This window comes from Bacidia gigantensis (assembly GCF_019456465.1).
Source record: "Bacidia gigantensis strain McMullin 20006 chromosome Unknown contig_132, whole genome shotgun sequence".
Taxonomy (NCBI): Eukaryota; Fungi; Ascomycota; class Lecanoromycetes; order Lecanorales; family Ramalinaceae; genus Bacidia; species Bacidia gigantensis.
This window is the reverse complement of record NW_025408592.1, coordinates 1,018,623-1,038,409: the sequence shown is the minus strand read 5'-3', so window position 1 is coordinate 1,038,409 and position 19,787 is coordinate 1,018,623. Positions and strand designations below refer to the sequence as shown.

Here is a 19,787-nt window from a genome sequence, read left to right as displayed (position 1 = left end):
CGGCCTACAAGCACGTTGGCTATCAAACTTACACCTAGAGCTTTTCATTAGCATATATTCCCCATGTGCCATAAAAATACATACATTTCGATCGACCTAAGTTTGCCAACCTATTGTAGGGGAGAGGTGGAAAGGGAGAGAGAGGTGAGGAGAGCTCTGAGACTTTTATAGCCACATTAGAACGAAGAGTGTCAGGCTAATGCCACTTCACGCCATGTACCGCATTTGTGTGTTGAATGGCATTGCAAACATAAGGTTACGTCTATTAAATGAGTACGCGATCAAAACTCTAATTGAGCGCGTTAGGGCTGGACTAAGCCGCTTCCTCTGCCTGCGGCTTTTTGCGGACTTTTATTCCGCCAAAGCCACTCCTGGTTGAACATCTGGTCGCATAAGAAATGCGATCAGCCCCGATGCCCACCTGCCGCCATGTCAATGTTCGAGAGCGGCCAAGGCGGCCTTCAGCCTCATCTAGGATCCCAAGTAAGCAATTCCGAGATCGATCGTCGATGCTTGTTAGCCTGACCGCCGACGCAGATGGATAGGATGGGAGGAGAGACGGCGATGCCGGATATGTTAGACCAGGGAGGGGACATTATGGATGGCCTAGATGTGGATATGTTGCCAATGCACTTGGATCTCAACCTTGATCCTCCCAGCCAGGGAATGAGTAACCACGAAGGCCAGCATAACAACCAGCAATCGCAACAGATAGAGAATGAGAATCATGATACATCAGGTGTCGGCGCACACATGTCGGGCGCCGGGGCAGGGCCCCTACCCACCGGTTTCGGCACTCAGACAAATGTCACTGGAGGAAGCACTCTGACAGATTTCACAAAGCGAAGAAATTGGTCACAGCGCGTATTGGAAGAGATGAAAGATTTCCTGCATATCTTGACTCCTGATGCCCGAATTCTCTATGTTTCACCATCGAGCAAGTCTCTCACCGGTTATGAACAAAACGAGCTGGTTGGGAAATTCATAATCGATTTTATTCACGTGGATGACAGCGGGATATTCGTTCGGGAATTCAATGAGAGCATAGCTTCAGGCAACCCACTGCGCTTTTTCTATAGATTTCGCAAGGCAGACGGAAGCTATACCATTTTCGAATCTCATGGTCATCCTCATCTAAGTTCTGACGCACAAGCTTTCGGGGTCAATAACGCCGCCGGTTTCTGCAGAGGGTTCTTTATGATGGCAAGGCCATATCCGACCAAGAATGCGAGCCTCTTGGACTCCTTCCTAGAGCATAAGATCGAAAACGAGCGACTGACCAAGCGCATAGCAGATCTGCGCCGTGAAGAACAAGACGAATTAGAAGCGCAGCAGAGGCATTACCAAAAGCATCAGGATGGGCATGGCAGCGTCACACCTTCCCAAACGCAGACCACAGAAAGTGGCACTCCAGGCTCTGCATCAATGACGTCCACTCAATCTAATGATTATAATGGCATGCCGCCACCTGCAAAACCTAGTGCTTCAAACACTGCGCTCACTCAACAGAACTTGGACGAAGCAAACGCAAGCTCCAAACCCGACAGTATAAACGATAAAATGGCACGATATGAGGGCGCCACTCACATAGAGACAATTGAAATGCTTACGGGGTTGCGTTACCGCGACGGCGAACGCTCGCAGGGTATCAGTACTGGAGACGCAAGCCCAGCTTTGATTAGAGGTGACGCAGGAATTGCAATCCCCATGGATAAGGACAATCGCTTGGGAGACAAGAAGAAGAAGCTCAAGGTAGCCGATGAATATGTCTGCACTGATTGCGGAACCCTCGATTCTCCGGAGTGGAGGAAAGGCCCTACGGGTCCGAAGACGTTATGCAATGCGTGTGGGCGTAAGTCACCCAAATTTCTTTCATAGAGTCTAAGACTAATGCTGCGCTTCACAGTCCGGTGGGCCAAGAAAGAGAAAAAGGAGCGAACAGCCCCGAAGCCTGGACAACCGCCATCTCTGCCCCGCGGCATTAGCAGCGGGAGCTGATGTTGCACATCCACAACTCATATCTTGACCTTACTTTTTACAGGCGTTCGATCTGGCGCCATAATACTACTCTCTGATGATAGGGCAGGTGTCGGCGTTACTGGCGCTCAATAATTCGGAAAAGTCATGGAGAGCAATTCGAGAGCCCCCGAATTGATAGCGTCTTTGAGTCTTGCTTCTGCTCTGGCTCTAAGATCGATCGGAAAGTGCGGCCTCTCTGCGTCGAACAAAGGCGCGCTTGCTCTGTTGCTCAGGGATGGTACTGCTTTTGAGGACTCATTGTTGTCAACTTGTGGACTTGTTCGAAATTGCGAACATAGACCGATCAGCCGAATTTATCGTGTTTTCCCTTAACTCTGACATCTAGAATCGCTTCGTGGAAATCACCTTGCATCCTCGCCTTCTTGAGTCGTCGAACTTCATCGTCTTCCAGATGTCGCCCTACCGCTCCTTCCAACTCCTTACGACTGATCCTCTCCTTCACCTTCTGCTCCTTGTGCGCTTTGTTCTTTGGCTTAAACCTCGCCTGCATCCGTATTCGCAGCGTGGATTTGAAAGATACAGATTCGGTGTCACCTCGGACCTCTAGGCCTTTCACTTCATCCAACGCGTTGAGGAATGTGTCTCTGACGGTCTGAACACTGAAGGCGCAGGGCACCTTGGGAGATGGGATGCAGCGAAAGGATTCCTCAGGAGAAATGGCTTCGCGATTTGCTGAGAGACTTCCAGTCTCGTCACAGCTTAGATATCTGTACATTGTCAAGATTTCATAGCCCAGAAAAGGCATCGAGTTTGAGTACCGGCCGTGATGCCCTTTGAAGCTAAACTCTTCTGTCCCTGCCACCTTGCTCGCGATCCAAACCTGGCGCACATCGTGGGGTTCTGCACTATTGGGATCCCCTTCGACAAGATTTTCCAATTCGCTGGTGAAAACCTTTCCATTGGCATCACACGCGATGCAGTATGGCGGGGAAGAAGGTAAAACGAAGATGATGGGACCACTGACGTCTGTCGCAGCTTCGGCACTCACCCAACCATCCGCTTCTGGGACATCGATTTGATGACTAGGCATCGCCAGTGCCTTTACGTCTGCTGGGTCATTGCGTGTTTCAGTTGAAGGAGCTTTGCGCTTCCTTGATTTCTTCTCGCCCTTGAATAATAATGGCTTTACCATGCTTCGGAGAATTCAATTTCTCCGAGATCTTGACGATGAAATCTACCTTACGGCGGACGAATTTATATCATCACCCAAGGCATTTAATCTCGGCCCGCACCGCAGAAAAGAGTCTTGGCCTGGAACCGATCCTTAGCCTAGAGGTAATAATGTACGGTGAACTACACAGGTATTTTGTTCTATATGGTCCGGCCTTGAATCTTTGCTCGCTCAGACAATCGTGTAGGCGAGGATGACAGAAAGAGATAGTGCTGCTCTTTCTGCAAGTGCCCATCTGCCTGCAGATGATGCCACTAGCATAGATGTGCACACAAGACAGGCTGTTACAGTCAGCCTAGCAGATCTAAAGAAATGTCTGATATTCATTTCTACTTCATTCACACAACTGAGCTAGTGATATAGCCACGGTCAGTCTCGATACTCTTGAAGCAGCATTTGGCCCATCCTCGCTTGGCATCTTGGTCGTAAAAGACCTACCAGCGAATTTTGTCAACCTTCGCGAACGCGTCCTTTCATCTGCGTCTTACCTCGCTAATCTTCCGACTGCTGAACTCGGTAAGTCCTATTGGTCATGCCATTGATGTTAGGCGATTTCTTTTATCCAAGTCTTGCAAAGTTGCCTCGTTTGCTTAAAGGTGAAAAATAGATCAACTTACCGACGCCTCCTCTAGCTATCTCAGCGGCTGGAGTCATGGCAAGGAGGCTTTGAAGACTGGTCAGTACGATACATTGAAAGGCTCCTTCTACGTGAACTGTGCTTTCTATAGTGGACATGACCTTAACCAGCAGCCACAAACATCGGCCAGAAATCATGCAGGGATGCTCGCGCCAAACTTGTGGCCCGCGGAGGAATCCCTACCGGGCTTCAAAAGCGCATTGGAAGACTTGTGTGGCTTGATCGTTGATACGGCTATACTAGTTGCTCAAACATGTGACCGCTATGCCAGAACTTGTGTTCACGATTATAAACCCAATCATCTTGAGAACGTCGTGAAGAACTCTATCACCACGAAGGCTCGTCTGCTCCATTATTTTCCCCCGAAAACGTCTACAACCTCGAACGAGGTCTTAGGTGACCATGGATCGTTAGCTGAATCATTAGCTGATGACTCCTGGTGCGCAACACACATCGATCACGGCTGTCTCACAGGTCTGACATCGGCAATGTACATCGATGAGGCAGCACACTCGCCCTGTCCCCGTGTTGAGCAAGGAAAGGGAAGCCTTTCCCCACTGCCACCACTTGCAGGTCCACCCTCATCTTCGACAGGCTTATACATTCGCGGACGTGAGGGTCAGGTTGTGAAAGTATCGATCCCCTTAGACTGTCTTGCATTTCAGACTGGCGAGGCGTTGGAAGTTATCACGCAAGGGAGGCTCAAAGCCGTGCCGCACTTTGTAAAAGCAGAGAGGAATAGCCCAGGTGGCATGAGTGTTGCAAGAAACACGCTTGCTATTTTCACGCAGCCTAACTTAGACGAGATGATTGACAGTGCAACTGGGCAGACATTCGGAGATCTATGTAAAGAAGTTATGCAAAGATTTCGATGAAAGCCAGCGAAACGGAATCAATCTAGCTGATGAGGGGTAATTGGAAGACTCTGTTCCATGGAACATTCATGAAGATGCCCTTTAATTTAATGTATGAATAAATCAAGTTAACTCAATGCATATTCTCGTTGTGATTAGCCTTACGACAAAAGAGTCTATTGTCATCAATTCGTACCCATTCAATGACGGCTCTGCACCCCAGTTGCGAGGGTCGTTCATTGAATGTTGTGCTAGCAAACGGTGCCGTGACTTGGACGACGATGTAATTTCGAGTCCATTTCTCGACCTTTTGTCCCCCCTAGCATCTCAGTGACCTTGGACAGTAGATGGCAGATTGATGGAAGGTACGTCGAGCTCAGCAGTACTCATTGTTGACACCAGATTTGGATGTGCTATTTGCTGCTCCGATTGCTGGTGTGTCATTTGCGAGATGCTGCTCGCACCAAGGCTGCCGAGCAGTTGAGCCTGGTCTACAGAAATTACTTGTGGAGGGCCAGATACTGAGCTTCGTAGTTCCTGCAGACCAAGAGCGGGAGTCAGTCCTCGTTCGGCCAATTCTTTCAACCACTGCTCCCACTCTGCATCCGTAGTCACCGCTTCGCCCCTTGCCCTCGCCGCTGCATTTGCTTCGGCACTAGCCCTCAGCCTCTCATTCAGTGACAAGCCAACACTTTGTTGCAACTCGTCCTCACTATCGTCTCCGGACGTAGGCTCTTCTTCGGTCATGTAAGTCTCATCTTCACTGACGTCTTCCATGTCTTCGTCCTCCTCGTCTTGCTTTATATGTGGGTTCAGATGGTGCACACCTCCAAGGCTTTGCAGATCATCAACGATCGTGACAGTAGCCTGAGGAGGCGGTTGGTAAGGATGAACCCCCTCCCACGTAGTATTAGGTATTCTCATGTTGTTCTCTCTTTCAAACTCATCCTTGGCCCATTTAGTGCCAACCCAGTTACAGAGGTGGTAGATTTCGCTCTCTGTTAATCTAAGCTCATCAAAGGCCTTGAAAAGCTGTCTATGGGCGTGAAAGTGTATGAGGCGGAGCCGATGAGCGGGTTTGGCATAGTCGAGACCAGGATATAAATATTCATGGTCCTCAGTCGGACCGCAGAAGCGTTGGCTCTCTAATCTGACTTCTGGAACAATGTATTTGTCAATATATCGACGCCAGTCAATGTCGCGAAGTTCGGCCTTCGGGGTGATCAGTCGCGCCAGCACCAGCTTCGAAATCTCAGGCTTCCGCATGATACCCCTGAAATCGATTTGACTCTCGTCCCCAGGGAGGGTTCGAGTCGTCAGGCCCGAGGGTCAACTCCTGAGCCGACAAGACCGAAGGCTATAGCTTGTGTATCATATGGTAGGTTTGTCAAGGTAGATAGATGTAAATACTCGCAACAGGCGATCCGAGAGTTACCAGTCTTGATCGTGCATCAATCCTTGAATACGCTTTCCGAGGCTGGGGATCGGGGTTCGATCGGAGGAAGGAAAATGACGAGATGGCTTGTTGACAGTTGATGGCAAGAGATAGTAGCCTACTCCCCATGCATTGGTTTCATGATGACTGTGTCAAAGAAGCTCGGGGTCTTGTAGAATTTGACTGGGTTGTAATGAAAATGTTCACACAATGTTCTGGGGGTGTGAGATCATGTGGGCGGGACAGAGTGAAAAACGGCAGCTAGAAACCCAAACGGGGGGCTTGCTCAGGGTTGCCTGTAAGCCTTGAACTAAGTACCTTAACCATAGAATAGGGTAGTTTACTGGTATGACTCGGACACTACGGACGAACCTTCTCTCCTACTATCATATACTTGAGTACTACAGGGCATTTAGACATTTCATGACACTGCACAGGGGAACAAAAAGAGAACACATCTTCAAGAACTAAGGATGATAAAAGGTACTACGAGGCTAGCTTTGATTGTACGGGCCAGACGGGACAACCCTAATGCCCCAACGATAGTCTAAAGACACAGTCAATCAACACATACCTGATGCTGTCTTCAAGCGATTCGTGGCATGACGCGAACGGTAGTGTGGCTTACCCTCTACAGCTGCAACAAAACACACTCTCGGAGACATCGAAATTAGAAATTCCGGTCTCAGCACGTCGTGACATACTATTCACACTTTGTAACAATAATAGAATTCCGATGTCAGTATGTGGGTACAATGACTACTTTGGCACATTGTATAACCGCAGAATGTTGGAGAGGAGCAAAATATTCGGTCGAGATTTATCCTTTGAATCGTTCCTCGCACATCCGATTCAACTCCTGCTCCGGGATTTCATCTTGATGCCGCCATTCTTAGCCTGTTTTGAAATCTCAGTAGCACCATGTCTACATTTGATGGCTATATGGAAGAATTTCCTGAAATTTCGATCGACTTTTTCAAGCCTCTTCCTGGTAAAAAGCCCCCACTGGCATGCTTCCTAAGCCACGCCCACAAAGACCACATGCGAGGGCTTGAGTCCTTCAAATCTCCGTTCATATACTGCTCGCCTGCTACACAAAATGTAGGATAACTCGAGCGCAGTTCATGCGGAGATGTAGACTAAACCCTTGTTAGTTACTTCTGAACCTCGAGACACGTGCAGATCGGCAGAACGCCTTTGATGGCATCCTCGAATGCAGAGTCAAGACATACAAACATTTGCGAAAGGTAGTCAAAACTATTCCCGTCGATATTCCAACCACAATTGAGCTTAGGCACGGCTACTCGATCAGGGTCACTTTGCTCGATGCCAATCATTGCGTAGGTGCTGTTATGTTCCTCATCCAAGATGTGTCTAAGACTGTCCTATACACTGGTGATATCAGATCTGAGCCATGGTGGGTCGAAACACTCACACGTCATCCTGTCATCATTCCCTATGCACATGGCTTAAAGACTATCGACAGGATCTACCTGGACACTACGTTCGCGACCAAAGACGAAAAGTATCGTCAATTCCCGTCTAAAGCGGGAGGTATTGCAGAGCTCCTTGAGAAGGTCTTCAGCTATCCTGCAGACACAGTATTCCACTTTCTGGCGTGGACGTTTGGCTACGAGGACGTCTGGCGTGCACTCAGTCATGCCCTAAATTCGCAGGTCTGTCAGAGTTGGCCTCTCAGCCTTGTACATAGGTCTGATTTGAAGCAGATACATCTGGATGAATACCGGTATAATCTATATCAGTCTCTTGCTTTCAAGAATGCCAATGCAAAGTCCAGTTCGAAATTGTGTCCGGACTCAAGCCATAATTTGAATCCATGTCACGAGAGCCCGGCACTTTCAGGCTTCAGTGTAGGTCACCATTCTCAAGAGGGTTGTCTTACCAAAAATGCATCGGTGCGCCTCCATTCTTGCGAGCTCGGGACGAAATGCGGCGCACTAGAGTCTCCTAACACTGTTTTCATACGCCCTATAGTGAGTCGTGATGTGAAGGGCCATATTCTAATAGAGCCTGGCGCTATGAGTGGCGGGAGAGATCCCACTGATGAAGTTGGAGCCGAATCAGCATTGCGAGATCGTAGCGAACAATCTTTGACAGGGACTTGTGTCCCAAACTCCGCCTATACGATTTCCAAGGGGGCGAATCTCAACAGCTCCATGAAGTTTCACCAGATTATCAATGAACAAGCGGATGGGACTGTAGTGAATCTAGGGGGGAGACAACGAGATGTGCAATAAAGGATGCTGAAGCTGGCGATGACGGCCCAAAAATCATAGTACGTAAGAGAACATAGTTCTGTCAATCATATAACTAATGATACTCTATAGAGGTTCCCATACTCTCGCCACTCATCGTATGCTGAACTCTGTCACCTCCTTGAAGTCCTTCGACCGCTCGATGTGTACCCGTGTACCGCGGATGAAAGAAGCTGGTCACAAGGAATGACCATGCAAAGTCTTTTCGGTCAATATTGCCAGCATGATATTCTGGCTTATGACGAGGAGATGAAAAACCGCCAACAGGAAGAATTAAAGACTGCGATAGATGTAGAACAATATATCGTTGATCCTGGCCGCTTACAATCGTCTGAACTGAGAGCTCATACAATTATCCAATCCTGGTCGATGGATAAGGATGGTCAAAGTCTCGCGAAGGCTAGTCATGTCAGATTGCCTAGCAGCCATGACAGCCCAACAGACTATACCCATCATAACCACCAGACAGCTCCAACGAATGTAGAACACATACTTATAGAACTATTCGAATCTTCATCCAGAGCTGTGGAAGTCCCAACCAACTTGCACGTGGAGGCAATTCGTAGCAATTTTCTTGATCGCTTTAGGGTACTATCAGCGGATAGGCAAAAACTACCCCAGAGAGCTACGAGGCCCCAACGAACCAGCATTGGAAGTCGAGAGCAAAGCAGGTTAGAGAGATTTGTCGATGGCCAGCAAACACAGTCCCAGCGCGGAACAGCAACAAGCACGCCCAGAAGATATCTACCTTCAGGCGACAAATCTAGCAATCGGTCGGACGACACGATAAGTGAGATTGCCCAAAATGTAGGGACGTGCGATTCTCTGAGTGACGCAGCGTTTGGTTCACAGACATCAGGATCTTCGGTTGAGGTTCGAAGGAAGAGGAAGCGGAGGAGAACAGTCTATGGGAGCGCGAGTGAGATACTTACTACGAGTAATGTGGAGTTTGGGATTATGTCTGCAGGCGAATTCCATCAAGAGGACGATGACGAGTTGTAAGGTGAGTCAGTCACCACGTACATTGACCTCCATAGGTATGAGATTCCGAAACACGGTACGCCCACACGGTGAGATGATTTCAAGAGTCGTCAGTAGAGACAGAGAACACATTTACATCAAGACCGCGAAGACCAAAAATAAGACATAATATACTCCCCGCATTCCCGCTGAAGTAGCAAGACTGCCCGAGCTCGTACTTTTACATCTAGATAGCAATTGAGGCATAGATCAGCATGAAGCTCTCCTGGGCAATTGGCGTTTGGCTACTGGTATCCTCACAAGATAATGCACAATCTCAAGGCAGTATCAATGATGTTTTACAGCTCTCCAGAGACAATGTTGTGAAGCATTGTTGCATGCCCGGCCATACATTTCGAAGAAATAAGAAATGTTTCCGAGCTGACCTAAGCAGCAAGTCATTGATGTTTCCGATAAGACTTTACAGCCTTTGTCATTCTTTCACGCTTTGATCTAACTGACCAAGACGATGCAACTTCAGTCATTCAAAAGACGTAATACCCCTGGGTCAGCGGCAGCTGCATTGCTGGTTCTGCCTTGCACACCATAGTATCCGCCTCCACGATCTAGAGAGGGAACTTAGCATATGTTGAGGCCGAAACAGAAAGCGGAAATGCGGCCGTCACTTACGTATGTTTCAGCGTTGACTTTCATCTTTGGCATGGCATCATTAAACTTCATGTCCAGCTTACTGATTTTCCTACAGTTTTTCACTGCTTCAACTCTCTTTTTCAGATTGTACGATGCTATTGTCCCTGTGGTGATTGATGCATTTGATACAAATGTGAGGGACGTAGAGGGTACGAGGGTCTATGGACATTAGTAATCAGTAATTTGAGGAAGGCTTGACAGCATTTCGGTGGACTTACTGCAAACATTGGACGCATGACGATTGGTTCTACGGTCGGTATAGAAGCATTTGGGTCACCCTACAGGGTGTCAGGAGGGTAAGCGGCTCAGCGTGATTAGGCACACGTACCATTTGCATATGCGAGATCATGCCGCCTTTAACAACCATAGTAGGCTTGGTGCCGAAATTTGCTGGTGTCCAGAGGACTAGGTCTGCCAGCTTTCCGACCTCAACACTGCCGATCACATGGCTCATACCTTGGGCAATTGCCGGATTGATGGTGTACTTGCTGACATATCGCTTGACCCTGAAATTATCGGCCCCTGTTCCTTCATCTTCCTTCAGCTGACCGCGCTGCAATTTGTTCTTGTGAGCAGTATTCCAAGTTCGCAGGATCACTTCACCGCATCGGCCCATGGCCTGTGAATCGGAAGACATCATACTGATAGCACCTAAATCATGCAGGACGTCTTCCGCTGCAATCGTCTCTGCCCGAATTCGAGACTCGGCAAAGGCCACATCTTCAGGTATGCCCTTCGATAGGTGGTGGCATACCATCAGCATGTCCAAATGCTCATCAAGGGTGTTGTGTGTGTATGGCCGTGTAGGATTAGTGCTGCTTGGAAGCACGTTCTTGTGTTCGACAACAGAAATGATGTCTGGGGCATGACCACCTCCCGCACCCTCTGTATGATATGTGTGGATCGTCCTGTCCTTGAAAGCCTGGATAGTCTGCTCTACGAAACCAGACTCGTTCAAGGTGTCGGTGTGGATGAGGCACTGAACATCATGCTCGTCACAAACATCAAGGCAAGTGTCAATGGCCGCAGGAGTGCTGCCCCAATCTTCATGTAACTTGAGACCGGCGGCGCCAGCTACGCATTGTTCTTGCAGAGCTTGGTGGCCACTGTCATTGCCCTTGCCAGTAATCCCAAAATTGACTGGCAACTCATCACAAGCCTTGAGCATTTGCTTGATGTGCAATTTTCCTGGTGTGCACGTTGTTGCACTCGTGCCAGCGCTCGGTCCAGTGCCTCCTCCGAGCATGGTAGTAACGCCAGAGGCCACAGCCTCATGAGCCTGCTGAGGACAGATGAAGTGTATATGCGTGTCGAGCCCACCAGCGGTTATGATTTTACCTTCCCCTGCAATTACGTCGGTACACGAGCCAACAATCATTGCAGCATCAACTCCGTCCATCACATCTGGATTTCCGGCCTTTCCAATGCCCACAATGATGCCATGCTTGATCCCTATATCGGCTTTAAGAATGCCCGTCCAGTCAATTACCAGGGCATTGGTGATAACCGTGTCAAGAGTATCGGCATCCGTACGACCACTAGCCTGGCCCATTCCTTCTCGTAGCGTCTTCCCCCCACCAAATTTGCATTCGTCGCCGTGCAAGATGAGATCCTTTTCGACCATGACCCATAGATCTGTAGCTCCTAACCTGACGAGATCCCCAACTGTAGGACCAAACATTCCGCAATATGCCTCACGAGTCATAGTGTAAGGGTCGAGTGAATCAAGTTCTGCATCTGGCTCGTCCTTGTGCGCGAAATTTGCATTTTCGATTGTCCGGAGAATGGCATCTTTCTTTGACATGTCTACGATACCAGGAGCAATGCAATTTCCGCCAGAAATGATCCTCTTGCCCCCAATCTCAACGCAAGTTACCGTCTTTGTGTCACCCGGTTCAAAGCGAATTGACGTCCCCGCCGGTATGTCAAGTGTGTATCCGTAGGCTTTGATCCGGTCAAACTCGAGCTGTGGATTTGCTTCAACGAGATGATAATGGGAACCAACCTGAATGTATTAGAAGTAGCCAGAAGCCAAAGGGGAGGATTCTTAGTAGACACCTGTATTGGCCTATCCCCTTTGCTAACGACTTTCAGGCGAATCCTCTTGCGTCCTTCAAGTAATACGATCCTACCATCCTTAACGGTGATCACAGCACCAGGCAATTCCGAGCAGTCTTGCTCCGAGGCATCAGGTAGCGTGAATAGATCCTCTGACGGAACAGGTAGGAAACTGCCGTACAGAGCCCTTTCAATATTTCCATCGTCCGAACTGACGGGATTGTGGACAGTCACTAGATACGTCCCAGAAGGAAAAGTTCCTTCAACCATCAGCTCAGAGAGGCTGGACACGACGGACGGGAGGACATGACGGCGTCCAAGCATGGTCTTTCCCAAGGACATAAGGTCCGCAACCGAATGACTTCCATCACGTATGAGCTGTTTGACGTTGGCTCTGAGCTCAGGGTCCGCAGGGAAGCATGATCTTTACTTCTTGTAAGTTGCTAGCAATCAAAGCCTAACAGGATCCATTAGCAAAGCCCATCACACATGTTACGCAGCACATTATGTGAGCGTACGGTAGCTTCCGCATGGTTCAGCTTGACACCTCTGGCAAGCCGTCGCTGCGCAAGAAACCCCAACTGGGAGGTGACGAGCTTATCAAGCTGCAAAGGAAGTCATTGTCAGTTTCGGCTGACGTCTACGAAAGTTGAGATCGTATACCTCCTTAGGTACGAGTTGCATTTCCAGATGCAGTAAGAGCGATGTGATGTATGCAAAATGTGCGAGAGCGTTTTCGAGCGACGGCACACGATGTGGGGTAGGAGATCCTTCCCCACCTCCCGCATGGCTAAGCAGTTATGGCTTCTGATAAGGCTAGATAGCCATGCTTGCTTTGATAGAGCAAGGTAAATATCAGCCCGCGGTTTACACCCACCTTATGCCTGGAGACGCTAGGTCCGAGACAAGGCTCAAGAGCACTGCCGTCTAGAATGAGGCCTTTACGGAAGAAAGGGTCGCGAATTTGATATCGCATAAGGCGATAAGAGGAAGGCAAACATTGCAAAGCTAAATCAATATCTCGATTTATAGAACCAGGGCATTCAATTACATACATAGGAGATCAGCTTCAAAGCATACACATTTACTGAAGGGAAAGCTCCGAGCTGGTGCGACATAAGGATTGAAAGCTCATATGGACACCCGCACAACCAAGCTTGTTCCTTAAGGGTATACTTTTTCCGTCCCAACCACTTGGATACAATGATGACGGTTAGGACTTAGGAGTCTGTGGCAGTGCTCTTCCGCTGCTTCTTCTTCTTCGACTTTTCCTCCGTCTTGGGGGGTGGTGCTGCAAGCTCAGCAGCTGCTTTCTTGGACTCAGCAGCTTCGGTCGCTTTGCTTCCTCTCTTACCGGGCTTCTTCTTCTCCGGACCTCTCAGGGCAGGATCGAGTACGGGCTCAGGCTCCGGAGCCGCTGCCTTCCTTTTGGCGGCTTCTTTCCCTACCTTCTGTTTCTTAGTGGCAGGTGGCGGCGATGGCTCCTTGAGAGGCTCGGACTCTTCGTCTGATGAACTGTCTTCTGAGGTCTCCGTATTTTCTTCGGCGACCGGCGCGTGCTGTGTTTCGATGTTTGTCGTATCCGGGATCTTACCAGTCTGCTTGTTTTGGAGATAAAGCCTCTTGGCCTCGGCTTCATCTATTTCCGGTAGTGGCAGGCCCGCCTTGTACGCCTTCATGAGCTCTTTATAACGCGCGAAATTAATGCCATATTGCTCGTTCCATTTCTTTAGCATTGACGTTAGCGACCAGGTAACACGTGAGCAGCTGAGCATTACCTCTTTCTCATTTTCGGGCATCTCGCGCCATCTTTTGCCTCCTTCATCCTGAACTTCCTTGGCTGTGTGCCCTGAGCCCATCTCATCTGCAATCATTGGGCGAGCGGTCTGAAGGAAGAGGAAGAACGGGGTCAGCGCGCGTTTAGGCGCGTTCTTGTCATGAGGAGCCCGCTTTCTTTTCTTTGGCTCCTGGGCTGTCTCAATGATAGGCGCAGGCGTAGGGCCCGGAGCACCAAAAATGCCATTGTCGCCACCGATGGGGTTCGGAATGTAGGCGGCAGCACCCGAGCCTCCTCTGCCGATGAGATTGTCGGTATGTGCGAGGTAGGAACGCGAAAGATCGGATATCGCAGACTGCAAGGTAGAGAGCCCGGCTACAACCTAGAACACTGCCGTCAGAATGAATTATGTGAGAGCGCAAAGTCGAATAGACAACGTAGCAGGTAAAGACGTCAATTACGCGTCAGAGAGTGCTGATGATTGAAGGATTAATCAATCGCGTTCGTGGAGGTCTGGTGTAAACATTGAAAGCGATGACCCAAGCGCGCAGTTTGTTGACATGGCGCGATCGGGCAGGGGGGAGAAGTGTAGTTTGGGCGCACGGCGGGGACTTACAGTGTTCCTGGTCTCAAGAAAGTCGTGGATGGTAATTTTGTCATCAGGCTTCTTGTTAGGCGCCATAGTCGACGATGGATATCGACCGCTGGGCGATGTAAATAGCGGTGAAAGCGGGAGGGATGGGGCAGCGTGAGGGTGAAGGTTGAAGGTTCTAGGAGCCAGATTGGGGGCGGTGGCCTCTTAAAGGTGAATGGGGGGGGGGCTGTACGGAGTAGAGAGCCTAGCGCTGCAGGGGCCGGCTTTGCAGGACGCCGAGGGCGCGCTGGGAGATTAGCGCCAAATCTGCGACTAAGACTTTTCCTGCCTGCCTAGAGTCTAATGGATGCGGCCGGAAAGGCTTATGGATGGGAGGCTTCTAGACCACATAACCTGGTGGTGGGGGTCAAGGCGCTTAAATGTTCCCTATTACTTAGGGACTCAATAGGAAGGCATCTGCTTCCGAGGCATCGCGATTTGTCGTCGGGTATTGACCTAGGCAGGACTTTGTGGTCTTGAAGTCTATACCCCTATCCTAGATACTAGATTAGATATTTTCAGCCTTGGAGTGGGATTCTATCTATAAAATATTTTCTTATATAATTAATATAAAATACCTATACTTTGTCTTTATAACCTATATATATTACTTAACTATATTTATAATAAGTTTAGAATAAGTTTTTTATTATTAAGGTTTACTAAAGAAAAAAGAAACTAATATTAAGAAAATAAACTACTTATATATAAGTACTAGCGCCTATTAGCTCCGCTAATCCTAAGCGCTAGGTAACTAATATATATACTTTAGTTAAATTTTTTATAATATCCCCCTTTAAGTAATTACTATTTTTAAAGTAATTAAAATCAAATTCTTTACTAAGTATTATATATAGTTATAAAAACTTATTTAGTATTATATATAGAGTAGTAATATTTAGATTCTCTAAAATTAATATATTTTAATTATATAATTTATATTTATTTTCTTTTATAATTAGTTATTAATTTTTAATAAAATATAATATTTTAAAAAAAATTTTACTACTTTATATATATAGATATTTTTTATATTAAATAAAATAAAAGAAGTTTTTAAAAGTAAGTATAATATAGATTAAAACTTTTAAAAGAATTTTTAAATAAATATAAGCTTAGAAACTATTTAATCTAAGTAAAAATAAGTTAAATATAATTCTAAAAAAGATATTAGCTCCTAAAAGAGAGTATATATAAATATAAATAATAATATAAATATATATAGCTTAGAGAATAGTAAAATAATAAGTAAACTTATTATAATAGTTTTTAAATACTTTTTAAAAAAAGTAATAATAAAGTTATAATAACTTAGAATAATATTATTAATATATTTAAATTACTTAGATAATTATTATTATTATTAAAATAATAGTTTACTATTAAGTTAATATTATATATAATTTAATACTTTTTATTAATATAGCTTAAAAACTTTTTGTAATAAATATTAATTATAGTTTTTAAACTACTTTATTTTAAGTTATTAAGCTTTTTTTATTTAATAAAATATTAAATTATATTACTATATTTAATATAATTAGAAGCTAGCTTAATAGATATAAAACTATATTATAATATAAATAGAACTATATCTTAGAAAGTAGCTTTTACTATACTTAGAAAATCTAAGCTTCTTATAACCTACTTAAGGAATATCTAGACTATATTAATAGTAATAAGAATTAAATACTTTTTTAATATAATAATATTTTTTATTATTATTATTAATCTTAGATAATAGAAAAGATAATTATTAACTTAATAAATATAATAAATCTATATAAAATATATTATAATAAGTTTATATAGTTAAAAACTTAAACTTATATATATATAAATTAACTTTTTTAATAATTTTAAATAGTTTATTAAACTTCTTATTAAGTTTTTTATTAGGATATTAGATAATTAAAATATTATTCTTTATTTAATAATTAAAGATATAAGTATACTTAGTATTTATATACTTTACTTAATATATTTAGGCCTAAGTTATATAAGTTATTTAATAGCTATTAATTATATTTATTTAATTATAAGTTTTATTTAGTTTTATATTTTTATTAATTATAAATAGTTTTAAGCTAGTTTAAGAATATTAGCTTTTATTTATAAATTAAAAAGTATATTAAATAAAGTTAAAATACTTATTATTTTTAATAAATTCTATAAAAGATAGTTATTTATTTTAATTATATTAAAAGTAAATATAAAATATATAAAAATAATATTCTAAATCTTAGTTTATATACTTTATTATATTACTAGTTTATAAATAGAAAGTAGTACTAAGTTTAATATTAATATTTAATTATTAATATATTTTATCTTAAAACTTAGAAATAAATAATTTTAAGGGATTATAGTTCTTAATAATAAGTTTTAAAATAATTATAATAGTTCTAGCAAGGCTTATATATATATAATTGCTTCGGAGCGGGCGCTAGCCTAGTTAGGCTTAGTATTATATATATATTTATTACTTTTATCTTATTAATTCTTAGTATAGTTAGAATTTTATTATTTTTCTAAATCTCCTTTTAAGACTTTAATATAATTCTAATTATTATTATTCTAAGAGGCTAAATACCTTTATTTATAATAATAGCTATAAAGATACTATTTAGCTATTAGTAAATATAATAGAAATATATAAATAATAGTTATAGATTTAATATATAAAATAAATATTATATTAAAATATAACTAAGTAATTAATAACTTATATAAAATATATAGGTAATATAGCCTATAATTAAGAGGAGGATATATAAGAGACTATAGGAAAAATTATATACTTTATAATTTATTATCTTTTTAAAGCCCCTTCTTTTAATACTTTTTTATACTTTAATTAGGATTTTTAATTAATTTTATAATAAGGACTTTAATATAAATATAGCTATAAATATATATATAAATAAAGAACTAAATTATATTATAGCTAATAAATAATTAACTAAGCTAAATATTTTATAATATATAAAAATATAAGAGGTAAAAGTTATTAATTATAAAAATAATAATATTAAAATTTAAAGAATTACTAAAGAAATAATAAATATATTAATAATATTATTTAAAAAAATTAACTAAGAAAATATATTATACTTTTAATCTAGGTAAGGATAACTTAGTCTTATTTTATAAAATAGATAGAGATATAGTAGATAAAGTCTAAGATATTTAAAAGTTAATAAATTATATAAAAAGTAAAAATAATATATAATACCTATAATATAATTAATAATATAATTTTTTAAAACTATAATTTTAAGAATATAAATTAGCTACTTATAAATAATACCTTTAATATAAAGTTTATTCTATTATAAGAAAAAAAAAGACTTATAAACTTAAGAAATTAATATTTTATATTAAAAAGATTATTATAGCTTTAAATATATAGAAAAAGAAGATATTATTAATTATTTAATAATAGGTAAATAAAATCTAGTTTATATTTATACTTTTTATAAGTTATATTAAGATAAGTTAAATAGTATAATATAATAAATTAAAATATTAAAAATAAAAGTAAAATATTTATAAAAAGGTAATAATAAAGTTTTATTACTTAATATTAATAATTTAAACCTAAAAAACTAAAAACTTTTAATACACTAATAATTAAACTATATAGACTAATATAGCTAATAATATAATAATATTTAAAAATAATAAATATTATTTTAACTTAGGTAAATTTAAAAAAACTAATAATTATAAATAATATAAGGTCTAATAGTTAAAATACTTATTTAAATTAATATATAATACTATATTCTATTCTATTAAGCTTTATAAAATTTGTTTTATTTATAATTACTATAAGGAGTTAGCTTTTAATATAGTTAAATTATAAGCCCTTATTAAAGTTATTTATTTTTACCTTAAGATTAATAAAGTTTAATAAAATTTTAATAATATATTTAGTAAAACTACTAAAGTTATTAAAGTAAATACTTTACTATATAATTTAAAATTCTTTATAAGTATAAGTAATAATAAAGATAAAATATTTAATAAATTTTATATATATTTTACTATAATTATTATACTTTTTAAGTTTAATAATTTAATAAAGATTTAAAATCTAAAGTATATAATTGATAATAAATTATATTATAAGCTAGCTAATAAAATTATTACTTACAGCTATTATAATTATATAAAGTATTATTATTATTATAATATTAAAATATAGTAAGCTAATAAAAGCACTAATAATAAGTTTAATAAAAAAACTATCTTTAAGCCTATCTTTAAAAGAAATAATATATTTAAGGTAATAATATATATTAATTCTTATTACTTTCTATAGATAATCTAATAGCTAAATAAAGAGAAGCGCTATTAAAAGTATATTAAAATAAAGTATTCCTTAAAAGATAATAATACTCTTTATAAAAAGGGCAAATAGCTTATTAATAATAAAATTGCTATTTAATTAAAGTTAATAAAAATAACTAAGTTAGACTTTATCTAAAAAGAATTAGAAAACTAGCTACTCTTAGGAAAAAATACTTCTAAAAGCTAAAATAAATATAAAGTAAAATAAAATAAAATAATTAAAATAATCTATAATTAATTTAGTTATTATTTAGCTATCTTTTAGTTATATTGACTTAGATTAACATTTATAATATAATAAATAATTTAACTTTAAAAGAGAATTACTTTTTAAAAAAGGTAATAGCTTAACCTATTACTTAATTAATATTAAAGCCTCTATAATAAGCTTTATTAACTTATCTTTAGTTAAAAGATATAAATTAGATATTATATCTTTTATAAAGCTATATAAACGAAAACTAGTTAATAATAAATTAATATTAAATATAATATATATAGCTTATATAACTTTTTAACTAAAAAACTATATTAATAAAATATAATATATAATAATAATACTAGGAAAGTTTAATCTTATCTTAAGTATATTATAGCTAAAACTCTATAATCTTAATATTAAATTTTTAACTTAATACTTAATATTTAATTCTAATTATTATATAATATATTATTTAAAGTATTATAAACTTATTATAATATTAAGTAAAAGCTTAGTTAAAGATATAAAATTATTTTTATAATATAATATTATTAAAATTTTAGTAAATATATTTACTAAGATAATATTAAATATAAATAATAAAGTAATTATAATATAACTTAACTATTTTAAATAACTAGAATTTAATAAGTAGATATAAACTATATTTATTATA

General features: G+C 40.7%; 6 protein-coding genes across 6 annotated transcripts; 2 read left to right on the top strand and 4 right to left on the bottom strand.

Annotated features, from left to right (window-relative positions):
* Positions 1 to 429: 429 nt before the first annotated feature.
* On the top strand, positions 430 to 1,998 carry KY384_001564 (uncharacterized protein; the record flags this gene model as incomplete). The annotated part of the gene is made up of 3 exons (XM_044810094.1): positions 430 to 483; positions 538 to 1,852; positions 1,907 to 1,998. 3 exons carry the CDS (start codon positions 430 to 432, stop codon positions 1,996 to 1,998), a joined length of 1,461 nt encoding a protein of 486 aa, XP_044673106.1.
* A 325-nt stretch (positions 1,999 to 2,323) lies between these two features.
* Positions 2,324 to 3,172, bottom strand: KY384_001563 (uncharacterized protein; the record flags this gene model as incomplete). Its single annotated transcript, XM_044810093.1, has 1 exon — positions 2,324 to 3,172. One exon carries the CDS (start codon positions 3,170 to 3,172, stop codon positions 2,324 to 2,326), a length of 849 nt encoding a protein of 282 aa, XP_044673105.1.
* Positions 3,173 to 5,029: 1,857 nt separating this feature from the next.
* On the bottom strand, positions 5,030 to 5,968 carry KY384_001562 (uncharacterized protein; the record flags this gene model as incomplete). Its single annotated transcript, XM_044810092.1, has 1 exon — positions 5,030 to 5,968. The coding sequence occupies one exon, from the start codon at positions 5,966 to 5,968 to the stop codon at positions 5,030 to 5,032; it is 939 nt and encodes a 312-aa protein (XP_044673104.1).
* A 1,090-nt stretch (positions 5,969 to 7,058) lies between these two features.
* On the top strand, positions 7,059 to 9,415 carry KY384_001561 (uncharacterized protein; the record flags this gene model as incomplete). The annotated part of the gene is made up of 5 exons (XM_044810091.1): positions 7,059 to 7,238; positions 7,292 to 7,813; positions 7,865 to 8,263; positions 8,398 to 8,433; positions 8,486 to 9,415. 5 exons carry the CDS (start codon positions 7,059 to 7,061, stop codon positions 9,413 to 9,415), a joined length of 2,067 nt encoding a protein of 688 aa, XP_044673103.1.
* Positions 9,416 to 9,918: 503 nt separating this feature from the next.
* On the bottom strand, positions 9,919 to 12,826 carry URE1 (Urease; the record flags this gene model as incomplete). The annotated part of the gene is made up of 8 exons (XM_044810090.1): positions 9,919 to 9,999; positions 10,064 to 10,243; positions 10,303 to 10,362; positions 10,413 to 12,089; positions 12,143 to 12,520; positions 12,573 to 12,599; positions 12,661 to 12,747; positions 12,806 to 12,826. 8 exons carry the CDS (start codon positions 12,824 to 12,826, stop codon positions 9,919 to 9,921), a joined length of 2,511 nt encoding a protein of 836 aa, XP_044673102.1.
* A 536-nt stretch (positions 12,827 to 13,362) lies between these two features.
* On the bottom strand, positions 13,363 to 14,601 carry KY384_001559 (uncharacterized protein; the record flags this gene model as incomplete). The annotated part of the gene is made up of 2 exons (XM_044810089.1): positions 13,363 to 14,301; positions 14,536 to 14,601. 2 exons carry the CDS (start codon positions 14,599 to 14,601, stop codon positions 13,363 to 13,365), a joined length of 1,005 nt encoding a protein of 334 aa, XP_044673101.1.
* Between the last annotated feature and the right edge of the window lie 5,186 nt (positions 14,602 to 19,787).